This window comes from Drosophila teissieri, chromosome 3L (genome assembly GCF_016746235.2).
Source record: "Drosophila teissieri strain GT53w chromosome 3L, Prin_Dtei_1.1, whole genome shotgun sequence".
Classification (NCBI taxonomy): Eukaryota; Metazoa; Arthropoda; class Insecta; order Diptera; family Drosophilidae; genus Drosophila; species Drosophila teissieri.
Window position 1 is genome coordinate 1030502 of NC_053031.1, and position 23280 is coordinate 1053781.

The 23280-nt window shown below is 47.0% G+C and overlaps 3 protein-coding genes across 6 annotated transcripts in view; 1 reads left to right on the forward strand and 2 right to left on the reverse strand.

Annotated features, from left to right (window-relative positions):
* The window catches only part of LOC122618303 (triple functional domain protein), a 39685-nt gene extending 22364 nt beyond the window's left edge, over window positions 1–17321 (reverse strand). The window contains exons 1-6 of one of the 3 annotated variants that reach the window (XM_043794650.1): window positions 17185–17321; window positions 16083–16509; window positions 11389–11932; window positions 8701–10806; window positions 6761–8641; window positions 6500–6703 (exon numbers count right to left, since the gene is read on the reverse strand). In XM_043794650.1, coding sequence (XP_043650585.1) covers window positions 6500–6703; window positions 6761–8641; window positions 8701–10806; window positions 11389–11932; window positions 16083–16261 — 4914 coding nt within the window. In that variant the 5' untranslated portion in view covers window positions 16262–16509; window positions 17185–17321. Of the gene's footprint in view, window positions 1–800; window positions 1573–4963; window positions 5198–6499; window positions 6704–6760; window positions 8642–8700; window positions 10807–11388; window positions 11933–16082; window positions 16510–17184 lie in introns of those variants that run through there. The other 2 variants (XM_043794652.1, XM_043794653.1) reach the window with 2 other exon arrangements.
* A 334-nt stretch (window positions 17322–17655) lies between these two features.
* On the forward strand, window positions 17656–18800 carry LOC122616392 (oxysterol-binding protein-related protein 11; the record flags this gene model as incomplete). Its single annotated transcript, XM_043791833.1, has 3 exons — window positions 17656–17923; window positions 18037–18433; window positions 18539–18800. Coding segments are annotated over 3 exons (855 nt in total), but the record flags the coding sequence as incomplete, so codon positions are not given.
* A 137-nt stretch (window positions 18801–18937) lies between these two features.
* Window positions 18938–23280, reverse strand: part of LOC122615580 (protein bric-a-brac 1) — a 58123-nt gene continuing 53780 nt past the window's right edge. The window contains exons 2-4 of one of the 2 annotated variants that reach the window (XM_043790578.1): window positions 22714–22771; window positions 22214–22641; window positions 18938–21678 (exon numbers count right to left, since the gene is read on the reverse strand). In XM_043790578.1, the coding sequence (XP_043646513.1) occupies window positions 20803–21678; window positions 22214–22641; window positions 22714–22771 (1362 nt within the window). In that variant the 3' untranslated portion in view covers window positions 18938–20802. Of the gene's footprint in view, window positions 21697–22213; window positions 22642–22713; window positions 22772–23280 lie in introns of both variants that reach the window. The other variant, XM_043790577.1, reaches the window with a different exon arrangement.

Here is a 23280-nt window from a genome sequence, read left to right on the forward strand (position 1 = left end):
CGTGGGTCAACAACCAGTTTGCTGGCAACGCGGCAACTCGGCAACTTGCACAACTAATCGAAATGAATAGCGCAACACGCAATAAGTCAAAGACCCTGCCGCAAATGGGAAGGGGAGGTATTCAGCTAAACAAGAGATTCACTATCCATATATACTCATTATATTCATTATATAATTCATCATAAAGGTTTATGGCATAATTTAGAGTGGCACTGCATTTTCAGACACTTTTTATCGGTATGCTTGGTATTCTTATTGGGTATTCTTATATGAAGGGCTTGTAAATATTTATCTTTCAACCATTTTCACCCAGAAGCGAAGCTCTGGCAAACATTAATCGCTTATGGAACCGCATTCACTAGGCAACTGGGCAAAACTGTGGCATGACTTGTGGGGGGAGGTTGGGGTGTTGGGTTGGTAAAGCCAAGAAAATCCGTGCCGCAAGCTGGTGACCTTTGCACTTTGGGGTGGGTGGTAAACTTTCGCCACCGCTAAATAAAAGATAAGCTGGCCAAGTTCCCGATAAGGTCAAGGCAATCGCGGCCATGCTTAGCATTAATATTTGATGGCCTATTCGATGGTCTAACCGAGCGTGCCATCAATCGAACCCTTATCACAGGGGCATTGGTTGGTTGAGGCATTGAGGGAAATTACGCCGCTTGTCACAAGTCATTTCTTGTAATCACAAGGCAAATGTTTCTTTTCCAGCCCTTGGAAAGGTTACACTTGACACATGAACATTGCAAACTGGTTACATTATAACCCCCACAAACGAATACTCTAATAGAGATGGATTGTACCTTGAGTCCGCTGCTGCTGGGCTGTCGAAAGAAGCGAAAGGAGCTGGGCGTGTCGATGGTGTGCTGGCGGGCCAGGACGCCGTGGCCGGTGACACTGGACTGCCGGAACCAGGGCAGCGAGATCTTGCGGCGACTCTTGCGCTGGGCAGGAGCAGGATTGGGGGCGGGATTGCTGGACGACGTGGCGGGCACGGCGGGAAAGGTGAACGGAGACTGCTCCTGCTGGCCGTGGCCATTCTTGCCCGCAGTTCCGGCTCCTGCCGGCGGTGGGGAGGTGGAGTCGTCCTCCTGCAGGGTGCAGAGCGGAGTGTTTTGAGCGGAGTCCGCGATGGACGGCGACGGCGAGGGATCGCCCACGGCGATGGGTGCGCTCGTCGGCAGCGGAGTGTTGGGCAGCGAAACGTAGCCCTTGGTCGGGGTGTGGGTGTCCTCCACGCACTTGAGCCGCTCCAGCGAGTTCTTCTTTCCGCCACCACCACCACCACCACCAACTCCGTCGGCGGAGTCCACACTGTTCATGCGCTCGTTGAGAAACTTCTTAACACTCTTCATGATGCCTTAGCTCCTTTGTCTGCTTCCCCTTTTTTCAGCGGGTTGCTTACACAATCACTTTCATTTTTCGGTTAAATCACAGGGAATCCAGGGGAAAAAGCAGGCAGGCGGTGGGTCTTTTATTTTTAAAACAAATTCGGGGCTTTGTTGGCAGTCAGCCGCAAATCGATAAAGTTCTCCGACTCCTAGACCGAAATGGTTTATTTTTATTTTTCAGCGAACGTGTGCATGTGTGTGTGTGTGTGTGAGAGGCTGCCTGATTGGATTTTACATCCTGCAGGATGCTCGCACACTAGCGCACTGGGTATCTATATGGATTTCACTTATGGCGGTGACAGTTTCGCTGCGGTCTCGTTGCTCGCTGTCTTTGGCTTTCAATTAGTGCAACGCGGCGTATGATCAATTTTAAGCTCACAGCCTGCACTTTGCATTTTGCATGTTGATTAATGCAGTGTTTGCGCAGTCTGTGCCGCACTTAATTATGACTTTAAATTGATTGAGTGCTTCAGCTCAAGGGATTTAGCCTCACTTAGAAAAGCAAACAAAAGCAAAAGAGGTAATATATATAAGCTAATTTGTATTGTAAAACTGAACTGTTTGTGATTTCAATGCTATTGATAGAAATCGGCAAGTTAGAAAGATAGTTAAGAAACAAATATTTATTTTCAATGCGTTTTGTTTGCTTTCATTCGGATTTTCCTTGATTTATGCACTTATTTTTAGAAACAGATCCGAGAATTACTAATGATTTGATTATTGCTTTTAACTGACACGAATCGACTAAATCAAATACGCTGCCCTTGTCTGCCACCGCCACTTTTCTTTTTGGCCACTTCTCCCGAGTTTGTTATGATTTCGCTGTTTGGTTATACACTCGCATATATATTTTATTTATTTTATTTGCATAGATAAAAAGCTGCCCACCGCCAAACGGTTCAAAAATTTATCTTGAATTTTCTTAGCGCACGTTTGTTTACCCCGAACTATCTATGTCCGTATATAAGGCCGATATCTATGCACATGGGTCTGTTATTTTTACACATTTCTGTTTGTTGCTCCGACAGTCGTTGCCAGGCGTTTAGCGCGTGTTTCCGAAAAAAAGAAAAAAACAAATCCCAAGATTGGGAAGATGTGGCAGGTGCGCCATAGCCACTGCCACTTCACCCGGACCGCCGATCGCAATTCTGACTAGGTTTTCTCAGATTCTATTTGCTTTCCCTGCTACTTTCCCATCCCTGCACAATGCCTCTGCAATAGTTTAGGGGAAAACCATTTGCGAAAATCGCTGGCAAGTAGGCACAGCATTCAAATCGAGCGAATCGCAAAGACTCTGTCTTACTAACTCTAAATAATTTACTTTTCGGCTGAGTAGCTAAATACTTTGATTCGCCCAACTGATTTAGATATTTTTATTGCATTGCGAAGCCACATTGAACCGCAAAAGTAAGGGTATTTGCAAATGTTCAGCATGAGCTGGCCGAGAAAATTTGCATACGTTCGAGGAAATTCGAGGGCTTTTCGAGCAGCTGTTCGCCAAGTGGCAAGTGGCATTCCCATCACTTTCGGCCAGATGATGTTGGTTCGGTTTTTTTTTTCTTTTAAAAACACTGAAAACTTTGCTACTTTCTGTGGCGAAGAGGGTGTGTGTATTTACACCCACTGCCAGGACTCGTTGACATTTTGTGGCGTTGACAAAATGCCAGAAATATTTCCCATTTTCCCAGCCTCCTCTGCTTTTTGTCCTAATACTTTCATTTCACTCACTCAAAAAGCCAACCTAATTCAATTTTTGCAAATGAATGCACACAGTGGGGAAAATGTGCAGAATGGGGTGTTGTTAGAGCAACGCTTGGATTTCAAACTAATTTAATTTGGTCTCGCCTCTCAAACTTAAAGTGAGCTTGGTAACTTTCGCTGGCTTCTCCGATGTTATCAAAGTAAAGGATTAACCCCCGTTTGATAAGACTGAAAAGCTGCAGTGGCAGCAATTTATTGCATATTTTTAAAAGTTATCCAATCTAATGAGGTTTTTCCCAAACCTCCAAGGATTCAAAAACTGTTTTAATCCTGTCTGCTGGCTTTGAAACTTTGCTCACTAAATCAAAATAAAAGTGGGTTAGCCCCAAATGAAAATCGCATCCAACTGCAGTGGGAAAAACGTTTCTGGCATTGAAAACATTGAAAATGGGAATCCTTTGTTCGGGTCTGTTGGGTCAACTAAGCGGTTTTGAGCGACCACAGTTGCTAATGTTTGTGTTGTTCGTATGTTGTTTTAATTGCTTCCGGCTGCAAATTGGATTAGATTAGGCCAAACTGGCCCTTGGCCAGGGGATGGGTCCATTATGGAAATGGTCAACTGCAGGACTACCAGCCAGGACATACTCGTACCCTACCAGTGACAACTGATGGACACATCGGAAAGGGCAAACGACTGGACATTGCACTCGCTTTCTCTGTTTGCGAGCCACCCAACTGGCACTCAAATTAAATTGCAATGCATCGACTCGATAATTATAATGACCAAAACATGTCGTGTCTACATCAGCCGCAACTCAAAAAAAGCAATATAAAACTTGCAACTCACAACCCACAGTGAGCCACCGCATTTGCTGAGCTATGCCACGGAACCACAACACTATCGCGTTGAAATATATATTAAAATGCAATAGATAAGCGTGAAATTAATGGCCCTAACTCGGGTGAGTCGACCGCTCTAAGAACGCAGCACTGGGTGGCGGTGACTATCAGATACCCTTTGTGGGAAAAGGGTGAAGAACTGGCTGGCAATGGATATTGGTAATCCCATCCAAAATATCCGAGATATTGCACAGATAGAAGGCATAAGAAATGTTAGTATGAAGTATTTTGTTGAATGCCCCTTTCTAACATGAATAGCAAATCCCTAAAACAAATATTAGCTGCCTGCGAAAAATAGAAATAAAAGTACTTTGCCACATATATTTACGCATTCCTAAGCAATCCAAGATATTCTGCCCACGACTCGGTGCGATCGCCGTGCAGTTGACAGCAGAACTCGAGGGGTTTTTTTGGGGGCAACGAATCGTCTAAATGGGGGGAATGTAACTGCTACTCAAGTGACTAAAGGCGTGAAAAAGGTCAAAGGCAGCGGTGGCGGAAAAGTGGGTGGATGGGTGGAGGGGTGGCATTTTCGCCTGCGGCTGCTGCAGACATTTTCATCCTCAGCTCATTTTGTTCCCACTTTTTGCCCTCGCAAAAATGCTAAAAAGGGTTCCCCCCGCTGGCTCGTGTAGTTTTGGGCAGCAGAAACAGCTTTTTATCATTTTTATTTGCATTGCTCGGATTGTTGTTTCACTTTTTGTTTGTAGTTATTTATATAAGCCAGGTCTTTGTTTACACCTTTGTTTTTCGGGACAGTTTAAGGCCTAAACAAGAGGCTGACATTTATGTAATCTTGTTCTTTAAGTATTGTTTAAGTTTTTGGGGCATTAGCGGGCTTTATTGTTTGTTGATATGGCTTTCTTTCTTTTATTTCTGATTTGGTGGAGTGTGTTGAGTATCTTTATCTTTGAAGTGCTTGTTCTTATCACTGTGATAATGGGCCATTTTCAACCACTCGATTTTCTTCATACAATTATGGACGTTGCGTAGTGCGCTCCTCAAAGTGGGTTTACTCAAAGAAGTGTAGACTATAGGTGCAGCTTCAGAGTTTTAGTGAAGATGAGATTGCTGCTGCTGCGTTTGGCGTTTTTTTGGCCGGGCGGCGCGCATCTGCAGGCAGCAGGCGATGGAAAATCCGAGAGGAAAACTGAGGAAAACCCGAGCGGCCCGGCGGTGAGTGAACGAACCTCTTGGCTGAAACTCTGCGGAGCAACTGGAGCACACGAGTCCACGAATCCACAAATTCACGAATCCAACGAATTCGCAGCGACGAACGCACCGAAAACATTCGCAATGCCAACTGCCTTAACCCACTACCCTCACAGGGGGTTCAAATTGGCAAAAAAGAAAAGCTGAAAGCTTTTCACGGAAACTTAGAGAGCGCTGCTGCCCAGAGCTTTCACTCTCCCTCAGGTTGTTATTGTTGGGGTCTGTGCGTTTTCAGATGGGCGGGAATTTCGCTTCAGCTAATTATTTAAATTAAATCCGCTTTTTTAAATCATTTTTGTAGTTATCAGCATGGGCATACTTCCCTAAATATGCAAGAAAATCAAAATAAAAGAATAATAAGAAGTAATTTAACAGATTGCAAATCATCCAACTACCATCCTTAATATTGTATTTTAAAAGACGTATCTTCTTTGTAGATTTGATTCAATTCGATTCGGACTATCATAGAGCAACCATAAAATATAATTAGAAAGATATAAACACTGACAGAAGTTTCAGAGTGTCAGTGTGATGAACGGATCCTGGAGCCGTATATAAGTGGCACAAAGCGAAGCCCTTAACCTCGCTAACCTCCCGCACATAAGACAAACGGTTATGTCGGTCGTAAAACCGCTCGAAATCTGCGCATCTTAGCTTTAGTGGCGAAATCTGGTGGGTTTGGCCTGGAATGCTGCCCGCTGACAGTTGAAAGACGCTCGCAGACAGAGCTAACTATAAAGAAGTGTCACATAAAATTTACATTAACCAAATGTAACGAAACAGCGCTAAAAGCAGTCATATATAATCCAGCACACACTCGACCTACAAGATACAGACGGCTGCTGGAAACTAGGAGCTGTCGACGAGCAGCGGTCTCGAAGAGTTCCACGCACCAGCGAGGAAAATCTCATTAAGCCCTGCTATGAATTTTAAACATGTTGCAGCAGCCGAGCCACACCGATCCCATCCGAGTCGTGGCGAGTGGGAAAACTAGTTCAGCTGGCCAATAGCAGTGGAATCCACGACTCTGGGATGGAGAGTCGGAGATGTCGGATGGGGATGAGGGTGCAAGCTGTTTCCCTGTGAGGTAGGACTACGGGCAAAGTTCTTTTGGGAGCTTAAAGCTACCTAGAAAATAGGGGGAAACTCGCTGAGAAGAGCTGTGTGGCCACAATAATGGGAACACTCTGAGAAGAGCTGTGTGGCCACAATAATGGGAACACTCTGAATAAAACTTTCAGGGTAACAATAACTTGCCACTTAAGCTAGTTGACCTAGTGAAATCAAAGATTACTTACCTTATTATCACTATCTGTGGTATTACCCGATCCGAAGCTAGCCAGAGAACAGCGATCGTGATCATTTTCCGTGAGCTGTTCATCCAAGTCGCGCGAGGATCTCTGCGAGGAGCCCGAGTGCTTAGCTGGTGACTTGGGCAAGGTCAACGAGGTGCCCGAGAAGCAAGTCTCCTGCATGACTTCGCGCAGCTTCTTAACCCAGATCTGCAAATTATAAGAACGTATTAACGCAAAGTACTAATGCATCGATGAGCTACTAACCTGCTTGGTTTCCAAGCTCGTGGCCTTCAGCACGATCCTGCAGTCTGAGAGCATGGGCGAACGACCCGTCCACACGGCAAACTTGGTCTCATCGCCTTCGATGTGCTCGGTGATGCCCATGTCGGTGGTCATGAGCTTGCTCTTAAACTGGTACTTGACTACGTTGGACTCCTTTACCTCCTTGGCAAAGAGGAGATACAACTCGAATAAGAAGACTCGGCGCTCCCTGCCCTTGCGGATGATTTGCTTGGTGTCCCAGGCTTGGAAGGCATCCTGCAGCACAACCTCACCCAGTTTGTCTACGGAGACATCACAGTTTTCCAGCAGCGAAAGATGCATGGCATCGTTGGCCTTTTTGGGGACATTCAGCATCACCTCGAGACCTTCTTTGATTTCGCCGTGGCTCTCCTCGCAGCAGGAAAGGAGATCCTTAAGTAACAGCTGGTATTTGGTGATCCTCTGCACAGGTTTGATGAGATACGCGGGCAGTGGATGATCCACCTCCAGGCGCCGCTGTAATTCTTCGAAGAAACTGCCGCCGTGCTGGACCAGCAAATTATTCGACGTAGGCTTGTTCTTGCAGTAGTGCACATACATATCGAACTTGGAGGCCCAGGTCACAAAGCAATGTCCCACATCCTCAGGCATGGTTTCGTATTTCTCCAGCTCACGCAGGAAAATCTTCTGATGGAAGTGGTGTATTTCCCTGATGTTGCCGAATATCACATCTTCCTGACCGATGAGGGCAGAAGGTACATTTTTTCCCACTCGGAACTCCTCGAGGAAACACTTGATGCAAGTGGCCAGATCATTAACATACGCCCTCTCCGTTTGCATAAGTTCAGCCATGATGAACTCTTTCCTCCTCGCTGACTTGCGCTTCTCCTCGTTTATCTCCTTGTTCTCCTTATTGCTGCTGTTTAGCTTAGCTTCCAGCGTGGGATCCGAGTGACGGTCCCCAGAGGAGGAACTGATCGAACTGTTTCCATCGGAGCCCAGAAGTAACTGCTGCTGGGACATGCCCAAAGACTTCTCCAACTGCTCGCAGTAGCTGTCCATGCGGTTGCTGAAGTCCTTGTACCGCTGGTCCACGGACGCCACCCATTGCTTGATATCGCTGGCATGGGCATGACCCTTCTCCACCAAACTATCAGCTAGTTGGATCAGAAGCTTAACCCTTTCGCGAGTCTCCTTAGCCGTGCTTCGGAATTCATTATGCTCTTTAAGCAACCCTTCAGTTTCCTCCTTGCTTATGCCGACCAGGTTGGATCTAGAGGAGAGATACGCTTCTCCGGTGTTGTGAATCCATTCGATGGCCTGTTTGGCACTTCTCTCAAAGAGAACGAACTGCTGACACTGATCCAGGGATTTCTTGCGCAGCGTCCAGTAATCCAGAACTTGATTTTCCTGAGTCAATAGCTTATCCAGTTTGCTCTTCACGTGGCCCTCGCAGTTTCCTTTATACTGATAGCACTGCTGCGATCGGTTAGCGTACTTTAGGAAAGTCTCCGCTGTGCGACGCGCCAAAGTACAGGCCTTCAGGAAAGCCTCCTTCTGCTCCTGATGCTTGGAGATCAACTGGACAATGGCTTGGGCTTTGTCGCTGCCTCCACCACCGTCACACCAGTCGTCCTCTCGTTTGTACTCCCGCTCCAAGCTGTCCAGAACCGAGCACACCTGCTCGGCTGTTTTGTAGAAGTTTATCGAGGCGGTCACCAGCTTGTGCCGCTCCTCCGCGTAGGTCACCAGCTGCTGCCACTTCTTCGTCACATCGTCGCTGATTTCATCGATGGATAGCGGGTCGTAATGGTTAGCATTGATGAGGGCGTCTGCTCGGTACTTAACCTGCACCGCCGACGTGTGCGTCTTCTCGATGGCAATCTGCAGAAAAAGAAAGCATTAATAATCGTACAACTATTTGGAGTTGTAATAAGTGTAACCTGGAACTGCTCATGACCCTTGCGTAGCTGCTCGGCCTCCTGCAAACTGTTGGGCGTAACGAAACTAGCCACCAGCATGGCTTCTCCATTGCGGATCCACGAGATAACCTGGTTGGCATCGTTCTGGAATTGACATAGCTGCACCGCTTGCTCAAGCTTGGCCCGCTTAGCCTCCGACATTTCCTCCAGATCGATTTCCCGTTCACGCAAGAAGTCTAGCAGATATTCAATCCTAGCCTGAGCCGTGTGCGTGGCATCCGCCATGGAGATGAAGCCAGCGTTCTCAAAGAGCTGCAGCAGGTCCTGACCCTGCTGCACGACCTCGTAGGTGGCGTTCTGTATTTCCGTCACCGATTCGTTGTGCATGCGAATAAGTTGCTCGGCCTTCTGGTAGTCCCTGGAGAGGTCGGCATGCTGGAGCTCTTCAGACCACATCTCCATTTGCACGGACAGCAATCTGGCATCCCGCTCAAAGTAGCGCAAACGCAGTATGAGATCGGCGCGAAACTTGCGGGCGGACCAGAGCTCCTCCAACTCCACTTTCTGTTTGTTCAACTTCTCCAGGGTAGCCTCCAGAGCGGCAATGGAACCCGTATTGTCGGCATACTCCAGGGATCGCATTTCCTGCAGCAGAGCTTCACCCTGGGAGATGGTTGTAAGGCAGACATTGACGGAGCTCTCCTGCTGATCCCTCTGGTATTGCTGCAATATGCGCTCAATGCCCTCGAGGTTCTCCTGCGAAAGACGCGTTTCATCCGTGCTCACGTCCGTTCGAAGTTTGTCTATCCAGGCGGTCACGTCCTTTTCATGGGTGTAGAATATTACAGCCATATCCAAGCGGCGTCTCCTCTGCTCCACTCTCTCCGCAAAACTGCCCACTTGTAGCTCCAGTTCTCTGGCCACAGAATATATCTCATTGGGATCGGCTTCGCCACTTCTGGCCAATTCGTCCGCAGCTGCCAGGAGTTTTTGGGCATTACTATAGGTGTTCTGTGCAACGTTCTCGAAGTTATCGTGCGAGGTCTGATAGACCCGGGCTTTGTGGAAGTTTCTGCCTATACCCGTATTCTTCCTAAGGAAAACTTCGCCATGATTTTTCAGCCAGTCCAAGACCTGCTTCACATCTTCTTGGAAGAGTCTGAGAGCTAGGGTCTGATGCAATCGTAGCCTTTCCTGATGCCATTTGGCCTCCAGGGTGCGATGGTGGCTCAGGATCTGGTGAATTACAGCCAAAACATGACTGGCGCCTTCGCTGTAGTCCGCCGCTGGATTCTGTCTCTCGTACTTGTTAAAACTACCGCCATTGCTATTCTTTCGGTGATCCGGGACACCAGGAGGCGGAGGTTGATTGCAGACCTGCACCAAGTGATCCAGCTGATAGAGGAGCTTCTTGCTCGTGGAGTGAACCTCGGTGTAAGCTTGGCACATGGCCTCGTACAGGGACTGATGAGTCCGGATGGCCGTTTCCAAACTCTGGATATCCGAGGGTAGAGGCTGCGAGGCCTGGCATGCGGCTGCCCAGCTGGCCACGCTGTTGCAGTACTGTTCTGCCTTGTGATGGAAAAGAACACTCAGCTGCAGGACAGCTGTCCGCTCATCCAAGCCCGCTGCAAAGTCCTTCCAAGTGCGGTCCAAACGTTGAGCCAGCGTTTTGATGTGCTGGGCCGCATAGTGCTGACTCTCGATCAGCCGAGCTGCCACGGCTAAAATCCGATCGATATTCACGGATACATTCATGGATGCAACGGCGAACTTTTGGTGCTCGTCCTGCAGAGACTTGGCCACCGAGTAGTTGTGTCCAATCTCCACGTAGCTCATCTGGAACACATCGCGGTTGTGCAGGATCCAGTCGAACATCTTCTCGCAGTCCTGTTCGAACAGGCGCCACTGGAAGCACTGGTCCAGTTTCACCTTCTTGTGCTGCCACAGCATCAGCAGTTTCTCCTGACCGGTGTGGATGAGCTCGATCTGCCGCAGGGCTTTGTTCACGGCGGCGGACATGTCCGGGTTGCCGCCCACCGAACGGGATTGCTGCGAGGGCTGAGATTGCTGTCCGGCGGAGGAGGGGCCCGAGTCCATATCCGATCCTCCAGAATTTGAGGGGGCCTGTAAAAAGGGGGCAATAATAATCAAAAAATTCGCACAAAGAGATTTTGATAAATTACATGGATTAAAATTCACCTGCAACACTTGGGTTTCTTTTTTATGTAAGGTTAATCTTTTAAATATTTATAAACAGTTTTCGACAGGAAATGTATCACTTTTTTCCATTGTTGTGCAATTAATGCTTGAATAATTCATTTGGATTGATTTTTTACGAGCTTTAATGAAAGGCACTTTGCATGTGAAATAAATAATGCCACAAATGTAATAAATGTAAATTTCTTCTACTCAGATAACAGACAAAACAACCAATTTCCATAAAGGTTTTCAATGGAGTTGTTTTTTTTTTATTGGCATAAAATCTGGCAAGTGAATGCTAGACAGAGGTTATTGACTTTTTCTGTTAAATATGTGAATGTTTATTACGCCCAAATGTATTCATTTAACATCTCGTAACACTTTTCATTTGTTTACTCGTTATATTTACGGAAGTTGAGCTAGACGTAAGCAACACACTTAAGGATTCAACACTCAATTCGATTGATGTGCGATTTCTTGAGAGGAATCCTTCACTCGAATGCTCACCTGACCGCCTGGCGGGGCCATCGCGTTGATCTTCGCCAGTAGCTTCTTGCCCTGCATGTCGAGATCCTCGATGGGCAGCTTGGTGATCTTCTTGCGCATCTCGTTGTGGTGATCGATGGCGTGCCTGGCCAGCGGCACGTCCTCGGCGAAGTCGTTGCGGTTGAGGTCCTCCTGCAGATCGTCGATCCGATCGGCCATGTCCCCGGCCTGCCAGAAGAAGTCCTCGATGGCCAGCCGGGCTTCCGTCCACTGCTGATGGTCGTACAGCTGCTGGCCCTCAAAGTCCCCAGTCAGCTGGTGGCTCTCGGCGATCTTGTTGAGGGACTCAATCGACACCGTCGTCGTCTCGAACTTGTACTTGTGCGAGGAGATCGAGGCTCGCTGCTTCTGCCAGAAGTTGTCCGGCTTGATGATCACCACGTTGTGGATATTCGCGCTGAAGTGCTCCTGCAGCACCTTCAGTATCGTCTTCACGTTGGTCGAGCAGTTGCCATTGCCTCGCATGTCAATGATGACTGTGAATCCGAGGTTCTTGGCGGCGTCGCTGCAAATGGAAAATAAGCCAGGTGAAAGGTGTGTTCGGTTAGAGAGAGCGATCGAAAGAGAACTTGGCGATAGTGGCGGTACACTGGGGAAAGTTACTACCTAGTTTGGGGGATACTACATAACACATGTCCATTATCCAATAAATCCAATCTGTATTAAGTTGTGATGGTGGTACATGAAGCTTGGTACTGCTTTCAGTCCAAGCTAATGCCTGGCTGGTGGCTAGTGTTTTCTTCGAGTGTAGGCTCTTCCCAGAAGTACGTGAGTGAGAGTGTCGCGGATCGCTCATGGTTCGTTGCTCTGTTTACGTCGCTTGCATAAATTAAGACCGCACGGCTGCTTCTTTGGCCTGAGGTCGCTCGGTTTCTATTGCTCTGACACCAATTTTAGCTAATAATTTCCTGCACACCTCGGCCTCCGCCAGGTGCCACCAAGAGGCCGCCCAACGCTCTGATTTGCATTCCTTTTGAATTTTAATCGCTCCATTAACTATAAATATTTCTCTCATTGATGTGTGCGCTGTGCGCTTGGCGCAACTCCGCCCTCTTCGATTCCGCCTATAATTCCTATTATTCCCTCTGTTTTGCCGCTATTTCTTGGCCCGATTGTGGCCGGTTGTGAATCGTTCTAAGTTCCCGGTTTCAACCACGTTATCTTCTCGTGTTTATACGTATGTCGTGCGGTTGGACTTGATGGGCATTTCTAGGGGTTTTGCCCCCGAAGAACAATGCACCAGTGAAGAGGCGTCTCTACGAATGCATTTTTAGTTCGAGTGAGTTTGCCTCCAACACGAAACTCTTTGAGAGCCCAGAATACCGGTGTTCCCAACGCTTAAGTCCCATAAAAGTTCTCGAACCCTCCCGCAACTTCAACTTCTTATCGTGCAACATATCTAGAAATTTGGTGTATTTTTCCGGAGGGGCATGGGCAACTTTTTGATGACTAATAAAACGCTCGAAAGGGGCTATTAAAAATCGAAATTTAAGCCCAGACAAAAGGGACAGGAGGAAAGTGTCGCCCGCATTTCAAAGTCGACCAAAAGAAACCAAACACAAAGTCCAATCAAAAATCGTTTATTTAACCCATAAATCCGAGGTTTTTTTCCATCCCCCCCAAAAAGGAAGTTCAGGGAATGTACGTGTCTCAAATGCTGAGAACTGAGAACTGAGAACTCCCCCGATTCACTCGATTCACGGAATTTGCATTGACGACAGCAGTCAGAAGACGCCCTGACTTCAGTTGCCAATTTGGCCGAGTCTCGGAACAGAGAGACAAAGGCACAAACAGGCGCAGAAATAAACAAAAAGTGTTTCACGCCAGAGCAAATAAACAAAAACCAACGCGAAACATAAACGAAGGCAAGCAAAACAAAAGCGGAAACTAAGTGATTCGAATCGACGCGGTGAGTACCCTGGCAAAGTGAAGATAGAAGTTATTTCTTAAAGTCGCAAAAGCATTTTAAAACAGCTGAACCGACACATCATGGGCATAGTTTCTTACAAACCCATGGTCATCAGTGGATCTACCCCAAGGAAGGGTGTGGGTAGAGTCCAAACCAAGTCAGCAGAAGCACTCAGGAGGGGGGAGAAGAGGAGAAGTGGGCAGACAAAGCGCACAGTGGGCAGACTGCCAGAACGGACCGCAAATGCCGTGGATGGCGGCGATGAGATAAGGGAACCCCAGCACCATTTCGTATATTTGGAGCATTGAGTATGCAGCATGGACTACGACGTCGATTTGCTTATCGGGCGAACCTGAAGTGTCTGCCCCGGCTCCATTACTGGTGTTCCTCCTCGTTTTCCGGGCGGGGGATCCGCTGAAATGTGGGACACCGATAGTACAATGCCTTGCTTGTTAGCCGGCTGATAGCGGATAGCTGATAACAGCCGAGTGGGATGATGCGGCGTGGGAACTCGGCTCGCAGTGATTCACGGCTGGCGAAAACTTGTTAGCGCCTCAATTGAGCTGCAACATCTCCAATCTGGCCATTATTGCGCCAATGAGCATGACTAAATAACCGAGGAACGTGTGGTGTGTGTTTCTCCCTTCTTCTCAATGATTGGGGAATGTCAGATTTCCTACTCGGCGGCAGATACTATTTCTACTTCTCATCAGATACTCTTGGCGTGTGTCGCAATCTCGGGTCGCCATCACCATCATCTTCAGCTCGAGGGTCTGATTATCATTTCGAGTCTCTTTTGCCGCAAACGGCCATCTCGATGGCCGTTTCTGGGGATTCTATAGTCTGGGGTTAGAGTTTATTAGCTGGTTGATTAATTTCGCTCGAGGAATGGTACTTTAAATAGATATTCTCCCTAAGCTGGTAGCTCAAACTATTGTTCACGCTTAATGCAATTAAGCAAACAATGGATTCAGACCACCGCTTTTATTTTAACTACACAGAGTGCGCTATTAGTCTCTGCATTTCAGTGTTATCGAGGCAGCACTGTTCGTCCAAATTACCCTTTCTTTTCTTTCCTCTCGCTTTATGGCTCATTTCGGTTTTTGTTGTGGTTTTTTTAGTGTTTGGGGCAGCAGCAAAGAATATTCGCATTCTTCGAGCTCGGCTCTCGAAGACTTTGGAAGCCGGTCCCCGGTTTTGCCCATATGTACATATGTAAGTACGTATGTATGCATTTGTATCTGTGTGTTCTTCTGCTGTTTTTCTTCTCGGTTCTCGCTGCTTTCTTCGCCGCACAGATTTATGCAACTTTTGTTGCTGCTACTTTTTATTGGAGAACGTTTGCTTTTATGACTTTTTTAGCCCGACCTCAGCTCCGTGCCACCCATTTTGACCCGCACTCCCGGCGATTCAATGTCAACAGCAGCCAGCTGAGAAAGAGACGGACATACTCGGCGAGAAAGAGAGAGGGCGAGCCGAGAACAATGTGCGTGCTGTTCTTGCAATCGTCGAACGATGATGATTCATAAAAATGCGACTGCAGGCGGACGACGGCGACGACTATAACAGGAAAATCAAGTGGAATGTGGCACTGCAGCTGCAGCAGCTGCTTCCCCCGCCCCTCCCGCCTCGGCCACCCCGGCATCCTCCCCCTATTCAGAATATATATACGATATATGGAGGTGCGGGTGAGGCGACGACGTCGCGACTCTACCGAAATTGCAAACGAAGCGCAGCCAGCGATGTCGCGCCGTCAGCTGACACAATGGGTTGCCATTGTACTGGTACAGTGGGCCCCAGCAACGTGAAACCGCAGCTGCGAGGTCTTCGAAATTACAGGGTCATGTTCAAGCTTTTAACAAGAACTAACTGAAACTAGAACCCAACTTACAACGACTTACATTCAAGAAGCTACAAATACTAATTCCAGTTTGTATGATTAGTTGTAGTTTGATAACGAGAGTTGCCTGTACTGTAAATACAAAATGCAGGAGGCCGGAGCAGTGTGGACTTGTGCCGCCAAAGGCAACATGGCAGTATAAATATCTAAGAACTTGACGTTTTCAATTCATCTAAATTGTAACTAAAGCTGGCAGCCATGCAATGCGCCTAAAGCATCCACTTTGAGTGCACTTAACTGAGTTGGAAAACTACAAATTGATCAAATACAGAATATATCTATATACATGTCAGCTGAGGAATGTAAAATTTAATTAGGTGCACGATGATTTGGGTGAGTCATTATGAGCTCCAAGAATTTTCTGTACTCTATGTGGAGCTCGTAAATCAAAATGTCCATAAAAAAGAAAATGCCTACGCTACAAATTGTTCGTGTGCATGATGAAATCGGGAAAAGTCACATATTACAGTGTACAAGATGTGAAAATCTCCTTACTTTTTACTATATATATTTAATTATGCTATACAGTATTGCAATACTTAACTCTTATTATTGCTAGTGCTTATCAAAACATAAGTTAATGTAATAAAGTGAACACTTATATTAATAATTGACTGCACTTCCCCTTTTATCGCTAATTATTTATAACTTTTGCGCATTCATATCTTAGTTTTCTGTATGTTAAGGCCACAAAGAAATGTTATCCTTATATTCCTGATTAAAGAGCAGTAAAAATGTATATCTACATGGTGTGACCACCTTTGACCAGATCCAATTAGGAGCCAATAGAACCCTTCAAACTCGTTAATCCTACGTGGTGGTAGTAACTACTGGCTTCACTCTCACCTGGGAATGCTGATCAGGTAGCTGAGGAGTCGCCGCAGATCCTCCGGCTTGAGGCGATCGCGACGGGGCGTGGCCGGGAAGCAGAGGAGCGGTCCGCCGCGCCGGTCCCGTCCGCCCGTGAGGAAGACGACCCGTTCCTGCAGGAGGGTCAGGAGGTCCCTGGCCCGCTGGCCGTCCATTGCGGCAGATGGCGGGAGCGGGGGCGGGGATTAGTGCGACCGGGGGTTAATCACTGGAGGGGGGGTTCAACTGGGAGGGGGATCTCCGCCCGCTTTTTAATCCGACGATGGGCACTGCAGCATAACGAATTCCAGCCTCGAATTTCACTTGTTTTAGCTCTGTTATTATTAGTTATTATTATGAGCCGCTGCTATTGCTCATTGATTTTCGCGAATTTCTCGCTGGCATTTTCATGGTCACTCTTTTGCTGTTGTGTTTGTTGCGGTTTTTCGTGTGTGTGCGTGTGTGTGTGTGGGTGGGTGGAAAATGTGTGGGAAAGCAGAGATGCGGATTAGTAATGGGTATTTCTCTTGGTTTTCTAAATGCTGCACATAATTTGCACACAATTTGTGTAGTTCTCCTATTTTTAGATGGAGGGAGTGGAGTTTTTTTCTTCAGTCACCCTCGCATTTTCGTGCGAGTGGGAGTGAGAGGGAGATACAAACAGACAGGCACACACACACGCACACACACACACCAGCGCACGGGGGTGCATGTGTGGTATGTACACACAGTACAAATATGTACTCCCGTTAAATGTCATAAATCACACGCAGCATAAAAACATGAAATAAAACTCGCGCAGGCACACAGTTATAAACATTATTTGAAAAACGGACACTCAAACATTCGCTACAGCGAACAACGGGCGAAAATCCGCTATGTTTTAATTGCCTCAATTTGAACACAAACTCCAGATGTATATATAGCCTGTATATATGTATATGCTATGTATATCTGTATCATCACATCATCCGCAAGCAGTTCTCTTGCGTCTTGGCTCTTCTTCTTGCCACTGCTTGTGCCACCAAATTGATTTTTTTCACTCGCGCTGCTTTTGTTTGCCACTCGCTTTCCCCCTGGGAAAATCGCCCAAAATTACCGTTGCACGCAGTTCGCGAATTGCCGCGCGCTAAGCTATATTTTTCATTTTTCAAGAAACCGCGATTTTCCGAACGGGCGCTCTCTGTTTTGTTTAAACAAATTGGATTTTGCGAAATGCCAAGTGTTACCAGAGGCCGAAACGGCTGTAAAACTACAGTTCCAGCCTTTTTTAATCGACCACACCAATTGCGTACCTCGATAACTCACTACAATCGATACTTATCACATTTAAAAAATCCAGCCTGAAGAGTTTTTGATATCTCAACACTGCCAACACTGTTGTGCGCTCGAGAATTAACTTATTAATAAAATCTATTATTAACCATATTTGGGTTTTTCAAAGTGTTTAATGCAACTTTTTAGCTGCGGTATGCTTTAGGAAAATAGACGCAAAAATACCAACGATAGCAGAAATCGATTGTACTATCGTCTGCTAGCAAAAGCTGGCTGATACATCACCACACTGTTAACTCTGTGTTGTTCATTAAGTTCCGTTTTTGCCGAGATTTACCAAATAAAACCAAATAAATATATATCTGCAAACATTTTACGCAAAATCAAGAACTCGCTTCGCCAGCGCAAGAAGAAGAACCGCCCCCGGCAGGCCACGCCACCAGTGCGCCCCGATCCCAAGGACACCGCCGCCAAAATGGAGACCAACCTGAACAGGATCATTCGTGAATCGGCCAAACTGAAACTCTGCGGGCAGCTCAGCAAATACACCAATGTGATGAAGGGTGAGCATCTGTTTCCAGAAACCCTATGCCAAGCTTGATAGTAAACTCACCAATCACTCTGTCCCAAAGAATCCCATAGAACCAATTCCCTAATCGCAGCTTCCACTTTGCAGGGTGGCAGTACCGCTGGTTCACGGTGGACGCAAAGACAGGATCGCTGAGTTACTACCTGTGCGACTCCTCGACGGTGGGCGACGACATCGCGCCCTCGCCCCACGTCCTGGCCAGTGCTCCAAGGGGCCAGGTGCAGCTGGCCGGCGCAGTGGTGTACCCGAGTGACGAGGACTCCAGGACGTTCGCCATCGCCTGTGCCTCCGGGGATACGGTGAAGCTGAGGGCCAACGATGCCAGGGCCAGGCAGGAGTGGGTTGACGGCTTGCGGGCGGTGGTCGAGAGCCACATGAAGGCGATGGACATAAGCAACTCGTCGCCGCTGCCTCCGCGCGAATTGCTCGCCGCCTCCGATGCCATGGTTTCAGCTCGCCAAGCTCTGTTTCTCACGGAACAATGGTAACTGCACACTAACTCGTAGTTAAAGTGGTATTGCAGTTCTCCTGCAATCTAGGGCTATAAAAATATCCTGTGCTCAAACTAATGTTCCCCAATCCTTTGCAGCAACGCTTCTCTGGCCAGGGCCATCGAGAGCATCGACTGCGCTTCCTTCTCGCCCACGGATCCCGATCTTCTTCTGCTCAAGGCGATCTCCACGGCCAGCACCCAGTGCCTGCACCAGTGTTTGGGATTGCTACAACGCCACCAGGAAATCAACCAGCCAGTGGCAGAGGCCGTGCCCCTTGTGCTCTGAGAGATGCAAGGTGCAAGGATTGTTTCCAGTTTCCACTAAGATATACCCAATAAACACTAAGCCAAACCGCAATTGCAATCAAGACTCAAGAAAAGCAAGAAATGCAAGAAAAGCAAGAAGCAATGAGAAGACTTTCAGGTTGGGTTACTTTTCAATGTTTTTATAAAATATTTTTGTTCGTTTCGGTTTTCCATTTTTAGGTTTTTTGTTTTCTTGGATTAATAAGAACATTCATTTCGACATTTAAAGTTAATTTGAACATAAAGTTTGCACTAAAGTTTATAGAAAATGTTGAGTTTTGGACGTGGACTTGGACGCTGATCCAGATCGTACAAAGATACACAATATCCAGTAGATTTTAGCCGCTAACTCTTGCCATTGTTTATATTACATCCTATTCCGAAAGTAATTCGTTAAGTTTCGATACGTGTGGAACATCAAAGGCTATTGGGGTACCGGGATTACATAGATACTTATATATCGTGTGTTTATATACGGGCTATGGCTATGGTAGATGTTCTTGCGTATGCAAAAATAGTTGTGTTTAGTGTTTATCATTATCGTAATTAACTCTCGTCCGATTAATCAATTGTGTGCTTGCCAAACCAAACGCTGCCGAAAGTACGCCTAAAGGGGTAAAACCAAACGATATACATATACGTTTCTCTCGATACTCAATCCTATCATAATGTCGCCAGACTTGCCAAATAAACCCTCGAGTGCTGCTGTGAGTCCTGGGCCTCGCTCTTGGCCGGGTCAGAAGTGGAGCAGAGTCCAAATTAAGGCTAGAAAAGGCACTTTAGAAGGGGATCTAGTGGGTAGTTGGGGGGTTCATTCTGGGGCTTACGTCGGGTTTCCAATAATGTCAAATCAGGGGCCTCAAGCTCGGCGGGATCGCAGCAGTGCTCGGTATAAAAAATGTCGCTTCTAAATTTTGTCTAAAAATTTCGCTTGTGTAAATACGTTAAAAAAGTTCACGTGTTTTGTTTGTTTGCTTTTTACAAATTTTGTTTGCGGTGTGTTCATCGCTGAATTTAATTCCGAAAGGCATTTTTTGTGAATTTCTTGTTTTTTTGTTAAGCCTAAACATTAAATTTAGTTGATTCCATTCGCGTTTGAAGCCACATGCTTCGATTTCCACTTTTCCGTTTTTAGATAATTTTGTACATTTTCTTTCTCGCTTCTCGTAAATTAAAGACTAAACAAAATTCGGGCACACAATTACCAAGTTAAATCCGCCTAAACTCTTTTGATTTCCTTCACTTCACATTGCATTAATATTAAACTGCTGGGGCTTGGATCCTGCTTCTGTTTCGTTTGAAACACAATTGAAAGTTCGTTATCTGTTTCGGATGGTTTGTGGAATGTTCCGGGTTTCCTACTTCCACCTCCGCTGTAGCTTACAACTAAAGAGATCGGTCGCTATTTAGTTAGTTAGACTGATGGACTATAACATAATAATACTTTTAATTTTGATTCAGTAAGTACGCTAGGAATAGAAACTAGGTGGCGAAGATCGCGTGGAGGAAACTAGAGTAAAACTGGCACATGCTAGCCTATACCTTGGTTAACTCGCTGGCAATGTACAATTTGATGTGATAGACATGTGAACTAAACATGGTTAAAGCTTATTTGTAAATTCGATTGAATATCAAGTCTAGGAATTGCTCGAACACAATTGCAAAACACAAGGATCGGAGGAAACCTTTGAAACGTATATATCGTTTACTCTAGTTTATTTACACATAGTTATAGGGCTTATTCGAAATGTGATATATGTGATATCATGTAATTTAAGAAACTCGTGTTCAATATGTGGTTGTAATGCCTAATGCGGTTTCCTCGGGCTAAATTGAATCAATTTATTCTATGGACAGTGTCTAAAATAAATCACGGAATGCAGCTTACAGATTCCACGTATACTTTGTTACAAAATTCTCCAAATAATAAACAATCTAAATTCATTTAATTAACCAAGGCGTAGGCTCACACAGGCCGAGTAAAGCTGCCGAAGCTTCTGATTTGAGTTCACTCCTTATCATTTCTTAACATTCACTTATCATTTCCTTCCTCTTCACTCGCTAGTGGTGGTGATGGGCTCCACTTTGATGCCGCCACTGCTCGAGGAACTGGGTGCATCAGCGCCTGCGGCTGCGGAAGCTGCTCCCGCCGATCTTTCTGGAGGAGCCGACGCCGCGGCCGCTGAGGATGAGGAAGATGAGACACTGGCGCCCACCAGCTCGGCCAGATCCTCGGCGAAGAGGCGGCTGGGCGAGAACTCGCGCTTGTAGCTGGCCATGTCCAGGCCCAGATCGCCGAGAGGGGAGTGCAGACGAGGTGTTTCGCTGCGCAACGGACTGCTCTTGGCCTTGGGCGGATGGTGCTGGCCCATTGAGGAGGAGGCTGAGGAACTGGAGCTGGCACCGAAACCGGACTTGTGGCCCACCTGATGGCCGCCCTGATGGTGCTGCTGCTGCTGCTGATGGTGGTGCAAGTGGGCCTGTTGCTGCTGCAGGTGCAGCTGCTGCATGTGGTGGTGCGCAGCCTGTTGCTGTTGCTGGTGGTGCAGAGCGACGGCCATGCTGGGCGGCAGATTCGGCAGGAGCCCCGCTGGTCCACAGGGCGAGGGCGCATGCCTGGGTCCGGAGCCACTGCTCAGAGCCGGCGATATGCTGGCCCTGCCTCCTCCTGCGCCGGGTACGCTGCCCACGCCACCGCCCACTCCCGGATGAGGCGGCAGATTGAATAAGCCGGGCGGAACCGCTGCCATTTGCATCTGCTGGCGGATGTTGTGCGCCACGGCGGCCACCGCGGCGGCCGTTTCCTGCGACATGTGCTGGTCTCCGGCTACGCCAACTCCGGTCTGCGGTCCACTGCCATTGGGACACGCCATGGAGCTGGGCGTCCCTGCCAAGGCGCCACTTGCTCCGGGATAGCTGAGAGGGAGGTCCTGCAAGGGAAACGCGGGCTAACCCGAGAGCAGTTAGTTCGGTTCAAGAAATCCCCCGAATGCAGTATATTTCGCAAGGCTTCATTGCTTTAAGTAATCAAGAAAACCCATGGGTAATCCTGAAAAAACTCAGTGTAAGTCCAATTCGTAATGGGATATCTGATTACAATATAATAATAACTTTGAAGAATACTAAACAATACAAATGGGCATCTAAACTATCCGAGTCATTAAGACTTACTTATTATACTGATTTGAATTAGTTATTTTATTGAACTGGAACTATGGTAATTCTTGTTCAGAGTATTACAAACTGAATGCTTTATAATAATTATTACAATTTTAAAAGTTATTTCGATCGAAAAAGGAATGTCCCGTAATGAAAAGGACGCCAATTCCCTGCCAGATTTTAATTTCTAAAGCAAGTGTTATTATTCTACAAGTGATGGACTTTGTATGCCTATTCCTTTTTTAATTTTAAATGTAATTGTTTCCAGCAACTGTTCAAGCGAATTATACTGCAGTAATTACCTACCGAATGTCGACCGTAGGGTGGCATGTGGGAGGCCAGGCTGTCGTCCTTGATGTCCTTGGTGTCGCGGAAGACCACCGTCTTGATGACGCCCTTGATGTGCTCATCGGGCCAGATGCCCAGAAGGATTCTCTGCGGCCTGCCACGCCCCTTGGGCCGCAGGTCCGGGCCGCCGTCGATGGAGGGCCCCAGCATGTTGTGCACCCGGTTGGCATAGAGCACGAATGTGGGATACGGGATGTCGTACTTGCGGGCGGCCTGCGACAGGGATAGGCCCTCCTTCAGCACACTGAAAATGGCCTCCGCCATGGTCTCGGGTCGCCAGGACTTTAGAGGACCTCGCTCCCGGAAGCGCATGTGGTGCATCAGGTTCTGGTTGGTGTTCCAGCACTTCTGCCACATGGACTGCAGCTGGTACTGGTAGCTGTCTGCTGAAAGATCAAGAGTGGAGAAGCCGACGATCAGATGGTTTCCAGCACCCCGACTAGGGTTCCTCTACGAACCTGCCAGCGTGGATCCGGTGGCGCCCATCCAGGCGTGCGAGTTCTCCATCATTTTGGCCTGCGAATGCGGAAAAGTGAATTCAAGTATCAGCAAAGTGAGGAAAGAGAAGAAAGAGCTTAGATGGCTGGGTAAGTGGTGCTTCAATTAATTGTGTGACTCGCTTTGGTTAGCGCTCGATGCGCCGTCTCCTCTTGTCTCCTCTTGTCTCGTCTTGTATCCGGATCCCGCCCAGCTTATGTCGTTTGATTGACATGCAAAAGCGACCTATATTCGTTTAATTTCATTTTTGTACTTCGCTGTCTAAGTGTATTATGGGCTTATTGTTTCTGTGGGCGCTTTCGTGACGTATTGTGGAGAATGTAAAATGGTATTAGATACCATTTTCGTGCCATAACCATATAGAGAAAGAAAACTTTGGATAGGTAACCTCCAGGGATTTGAAACTATCTCATTGCATTTAAAATGTTTTAAAGCATACTTTTGGGCACTTTATTCTATCTTTCTATCTTATAAGTAAACGAAGGTTTAGATACTATCCGTTCCCCAAAAAGTATCTTATTAGTGCA